The sequence below is a fragment of the Salvia hispanica genome, chromosome 6 (genome assembly GCF_029641045.1).
Source record: "Salvia hispanica isolate PSC_SH4W2 chromosome 6, Shi_PSC_v1, whole genome shotgun sequence".
In the NCBI taxonomy this organism is placed as follows: Eukaryota; Viridiplantae; Streptophyta; class Magnoliopsida; order Lamiales; family Lamiaceae; genus Salvia; species Salvia hispanica.
Window position 1 is genome coordinate 12,851,441 of NC_142697.1, and position 6,300 is coordinate 12,857,740.

The 6,300-nt window shown below is 36.0% G+C and overlaps 1 protein-coding gene across 1 annotated transcript; it reads right to left on the reverse strand.

Annotated features, from left to right (window-relative positions):
• Positions 1-202: 202 nt before the first annotated feature.
• LOC125208177 (uncharacterized) lies at positions 203-3,354 on the reverse strand. Its single transcript, XM_048107759.2, has 9 exons — positions 2,882-3,354; positions 2,554-2,779; positions 2,253-2,457; positions 2,061-2,151; positions 1,841-1,986; positions 1,511-1,754; positions 1,325-1,429; positions 1,080-1,262; positions 203-999 (listed from the first exon to the last, which is right to left on the reverse strand). Exons 1-9 carry the CDS (start codon positions 2,921-2,923, stop codon positions 301-303), a joined length of 1,941 nt encoding a protein of 646 aa, XP_047963716.1. The 5' UTR covers positions 2,924-3,354; the 3' UTR covers positions 203-300.
• Positions 3,355-6,300: the final 2,946 nt, after the last annotated feature.

The window sequence follows — 6,300 nt, forward strand, 5'->3', positions numbered from 1 at the left end:
GGTTGTATGAGGTATATTTAATTTGGTTAATTTTATGGTCTAAAAAAGATTTAGTTGAACATGAACTAAGCATGCATAATTAATTTTCTTTTACTTTGTCTTGTTAACAGGAGGCGTTGATGAATAATGACAAAGAAGTGAGATACGCAAGTAAGGGATGGCACTACTTTTTTTCTTCTTTTTAATTTAATTCTGTTGCCAATTCACACAAAAATGGTTAGATTTTATTGGGGCCATCATAAATTACAGCATCCAAGCACACAAGTATAGAGAAGCATCATATATTTGTATCCAAATATTTCAATGCCCTGCAGCTGTAGCGTTGGGCTTGGTAGTAAGCCCGAAAGCGAAGGGAAAGAGCGGATCATAAGGGGTGTCACCCACATTGAGAGGAAGTTGATCAACACTCTTGAACCAAGTCCGTGGAAGCTTCCCACTAAAACCATGCACTCCGTATAAAACATCAGCAACACCCTGCCCCTCACTCCCCGGCAGCCACGCCGCCACTAGCGCATCAATCTGCGCCATATACGCCTCCATCACCACCGGCCTCCCCGTCACCAGCACCACCACACATTTCACAGCCCCACACACGCTCTCGATGGCACTATACCCTGACTCCGGCAGCGTCAAGTTTAAGCTGTCCCCACTCCCCTCTGCATACGGCACCTCTCCCACCACCACCACCGCATACGAGAACTTGCTACATTTCACGTACGCAGCTTCTGGCCTTTCCACGTACACAACCTCCGTGTCTGGGTCAACTGTATTTTCTATCGCACTCAGGATGGTGGTGCCTGAAGTGATGTTGCCGCCCTTCCCCTGCCACTCGATAGTCCAACCGCCACACTGGTATCCGAGGTTGTGGGCGTGGGACCCTGCTACCAGCACCTTTGACGCCTTCTTAGGAAGCGGTATCAGGGGCTCGTCTGCACCCGCCCCGTTCTTTAATAGGACTAGAGATTTCCTCACTGCTTCTCTTGCCAGTTGCCTGTGTGCCTGTTGCCAAAACCTCATTCCTCTTGCACTTGCTAATTGCATAGTTTTTAAAATGAAGGGTTTGTTAAGTGATAGCTCACCTCACAGCCTACATAGTGAGCCATGCTGTAATCAGCTATCGGGTTTTCAAAAAGCCCCATTGTGAACTTCACTCTGAGAATTCTCTTGACAGCATCATCGATCCGCCTCATCGGAATGGACTTGCTTCTGACTAAACTAGTTAGTCCATTCTTGAATTCAGTATAGTTAAGCGGGATCATCACCTGGAATTTTACGCCAAACATTATTTTGTTGACTACAAAACCAATTTAGTACTATAACGAACCATGTCAATGCCAGCCCCGATTCCTGCTAGTATCGAATATGTATAGTTAGCATCGGGCGGATCAGTTATCAGGTCTATGCCCTTATAATCCGAGATCACAAATCCCTGCATTGCATATATATGGGAATGTCAAGAAAATTCAGTTTGTTATTTATAAAACTGAAGCATAGCATGGACTTAATTTACTCTGAAGCGTAATGTTTTCTTGAGAAAACCAGTGATGAGATTTGTGTTGGCGTGCATCTTTTCTCCATTGATGCTTGAGTAGGACACCATGATAGTTGCGACGCCCTTGATTATGGAATCATCGTAGGGAGACATGTGGATGCTAAGCAATCTGTGCATGCCCGTCACAGTATTGTTCATGTTGATGCCTCTGGTTGTCCCACCATCGCCAACGTAGTGTTTGGCGCATGCTGCAACCTTATCTCTGTATACAACATGTAACATAACCATACCAAAACCGAAATATTTTTTGATAATGCTTGTACAAACTAAGTAGTAGTAATAACTTACTGCCCATTGACATAAGGAACACCCTTGCGAGAATCAGAAGGTATCTCTCCTTGAAGTCCTACTATGATCTCAGTCATTTCTTTCACAACCTTTGGATCTTCGCTGTAGCTCTCGTAGCACCTGCCCCATCTCGGATCCCTGCAGACCTGCACAACACGCGCAGATGCATACATATTAAGCAATTAATTCCATTACAAGTGTGATAAATTGTGATTGTTACCGCGATGCAAGGTGCAAAAGTGTAGGGAATCCCTGTGGCTCTAAGTTCAAGTGCAGTGGCAGCTCCAATTTTCTTTATTAATTCAGGGTCCCTGTTCATATATAGTCAAACTCAAATATAAAGATACAACTTTGGTGGCCTGGTCACAAGAAAATGTTCCAAATACACATACAAGTAATGTAAAATGCTTGCCTAGTAGCACCAAGCCCAATGTTGTGGGGGAAAATAGTAGCATTGTAAACAGTGTTGTGTCCATGAACTGCATCAATCCCATAAATCATCGGAATGCCAAGACGGGTTGACAACGAGCCCTTCTGGATGTCATTCACCATATCGACCCATTTCTCGGGGGGCGCCATCGGGCCTGGAGCACTCCCTCCACCACTCAACACACTCCCTAGAAATAGAAACATGATATTGATAGTATAAGGTATATGCATAAATAGAAGATACTAATAATATTGTGTTGAGCCTAATCAAATTGTGGAGAGACCTATGTAGTAGTCCTTCATAACTTGGGGTGATGCAACGGCTAGTTCAATTTGCATCATCTGCCCTATCTTTTCCTCTAAGCTCATCCTCCCCATCAAATCCTTGATTCTTCGATTCATCGGCTTTGTAGGATCTTTGTACAGTTTGTACTCCGCATCTGCTATGCCTCCCAACCAACACATCAGTAGAAGCCCCATTGCAAATTTCCCCATTTTTGCCTGCATTGGCTGGCAGTGGCACACACTTTTATCATGAAAAAAATATTGAAAAAGTGAATTATGCAAGCAAACTTCTTACAACAATGTATAGTATTTTTTAAAAGCAGAAACCTTTTTAGTAAGATACTGATGGAATCTTGTGTGTGTGTGCATTGGTTACCACTCTAAATATCACTAGGTACATGTGATATGAGAAAACAATAATGAAGGAGAAATAAATAAAGAATAGCATGGTATATGACAAATATATTTGACACTGAAGGGAGCGAAGAATCATAATCAAAGCAAAAGGGCAGGGAATAATACAAATTGAATTAACTTAGAAGAATGTATGTGTAGCACATTGTGAAACAAATGGACCACAATCACAGATCACATGAATCACGGGATGCCACATCTCGTTTGCTACAAAACAAGAACTAGTATATTACTATATTTTCCAAGGTGCGCATATAGATAACATATAGTAGTACTTGTAGAATATCTCAAGATCACAAATCACAACAAAACAGTGCTGGAAATAAGAGTTAGATGCATTCACCAAATAAACAAAGTAGAGGAACAAGAAAATGAAATAAGGTAAAGAGAGAAGAGAAATTACTTATCCTCTGTTTTTATGGGGAAGAAATGCTTCAAACTTGCAGAAAATGGCAGCCATTACAACATCGTTAAACAATCATCTCTTGCTAAACAAATGGAGTGTATTTCATTATTGAAGAGGGAAGTTATAAACTTCATTAAAGATAGTGAGAAATTTGTGTGCAAAACCAAAGCTTATTGTGTAGGCTAATGGCTACCTATAATAGAGTGTGCTAGTAATTTTTTTATCCTCTGCTTTGCTGCTTCTAACTTGCTGAAAAGTGTAGTCATTAAAATTAAAACAACCATCTCCTACTAAACAAATCGAGTATATCTTCATTATTGAAATCATTCCATAAGTAAGAGTGAAATGGCAAACAGAGAAAATAAGGGGTGGAAACTAGAAAGCCAATGGAACTCACAGTTATACTTATACCCAAGCCCTTGATAAAAGATATACCAGCAATCACCACTTATTTGTCTGTGTATGTGTGGTAATATATATACATATATGTATATAGAGAGATAGAGATAGAGATATTTTTTCTGAGCATGAAAGTGATGATTCTGTTTGAGAAAATATATAGAGCGATGTTTGAACGGGACAAGTTCCATTTGTATATTCGTTATTTGATTGCATACAGATACAGGCAAGGTGGGGTTGAGATCTTCTATATATAATCTCTAGCGTGATAATGTAAACCATCAATATTTATGAACATAATGATGTCTGTAACTGTAAATAATACCATTTTGTATATACAAAAATGCCACCTTTAAGAAGTACTAGAAGATGATTTTGAAACCAAATCAAGTTATAATTGATTCGGCATCCACCGTCCATATATTATTGAAGCACGAAAATAAATAAAAGACATAAATCAATAAGTAGGATGGGAATGGGCATAGAGGCATTCACGAACACGTCTCTTCTCTTAATTGGCCACATGCTATTATTTTCTTAATATTCCCTAACACTCATAATTCTATTCCTATCTACTGGATCCCACTTTTAAATGTCATCTCTTATTCCATAATTTGAAATTATGTATATTTATACATTAAAATTCAAATTAAAACAAAAATTTTAATTTCACTAATATTAAAATTTTACAAAATAAAAATAAAAATACTTCCCTCATTCACCATTAAATATCTCATATTGCCATATTCAAATGCCAACCATTAAATGTCATATTCACTACTATTATTTTTTATAATAAATCCAACATTCCACTATCTCATTTTTATTAATAATTTATTACAAAAATAATATTTATAAGTACAATTATAATTCACTCATTTTCAATTTACATTTCTTAAAATTCATGCAAAGTCCCATTATTCATGGACAAAGGTACCCAACATTTCCTATAAACTCTTTTATAATTTTTTTTGGGTATATTCAATTTTTTCTTGTTTCACTTATAAACTCGTATTTTGTTTTATTAAGGTATTATAGTTGATTGAGGTGTTTATTACTGAGTTTTTAGCTTGATTGTTAGCTTTTTAGTCAATTTCATGGCATTTGATGCTTGACAAAGTTATTGAGTTTGTGTGCAGAAATTGGTGAAAAAGGATCAAAATAGACGAAGAATGGACGCTCGGACAAACATATGGCTGAAGTCAGAGGCTCCTCTACTCAATCGGGTAGGAGTTGTGCTTGATAGTATAATTCTAAAATAATTTAATTGAAATCTACACATGCCGTTTATGGGGATTGATCAATTGCTAACTCATCATTTAATTGCTAACTACAACTAATTTAAGGCCATATGATTTTAGAAAACGTGTGGTCTACAATTTGCCACGTGTAATTTTCATTTATATTAATTAAATCGAAAAAGATAAAAAAAAACTCCAAATTAGGGTTTTGGATGAAAATGTTAATATAGTGTTTCGAAAATATCAACACAATGCTTTGAGAATGTCAACACAATTTAGGATTGACATTGTATATGCTTTATATTGACATATTATCTTAGCTGCATTGACATTAACCTGTGTACGAAAAGTACGAAAATTCTAGATTTTTTTATTCAAATTTTGACGTCGGAACATATGCATGTAGTATATCGTTGGAATTCTTATAAAATTATCTGTAATTTGATATATGTTATATGAATTTAAAGTTTTGGGATTTCTTTTAAAAGATAGTTATAACTAACTTGACATTAATATCCTTATTGATATTTTTTCGAAGTAATCATATGATCTTATTGACGTTTTTTGTTGATCGTATTGACCTTTCATGGTTGATGATCTAGACTTTTAATTTGAATATCTAATGACTATTATTAAATTATAGTTAACAATTAAGCATTGAATTAACAATATAACACTCTCCAGTGTTTAAAACCCAAACATTCTAATTTCTCGATTAAGCCAAACATTCTAATTTCTCAATTACTTAATCTTATTTCAACTCACATGCACATTTATTGGGGCGTTACATTTTTCTTGACCAGGGCCCACCATTTAATCATATACGTAGAAGGAAAACTTGTTTACCCAATTAATACTATTTGTTTTGAAAAAAAACAATAATAGTAATGACAAACCATGGCAGCAAAAATAATTTCTCATAAAATTGAAAAATAAATTTTACATAATACTACAAACAACTCAGACATGTTTTAACGTATCTACTTAGTTGCATATTGTACTCAAATTGCAACCAAAATCACCAAATTAAATTACAATGACAAAATAATTTTAAGATTGAATAAAATTGAGCGTACTGTAGTTTTCTCAAAATAATCATAGATATCCTTTTAGCCAAATCAGGAGGTTAGTCTCCATTTTAATCTTCGCAACTTTATTTAGAGTCCAGACTAACGGAAAGAGAGTCTGGACTATATTGTGTGTAATTACAATTGTAATGATCATGGTAAGTTTGAAATTATTATATATTTTGAATCATACAAACATAACAAAGTAGTACTCCTACA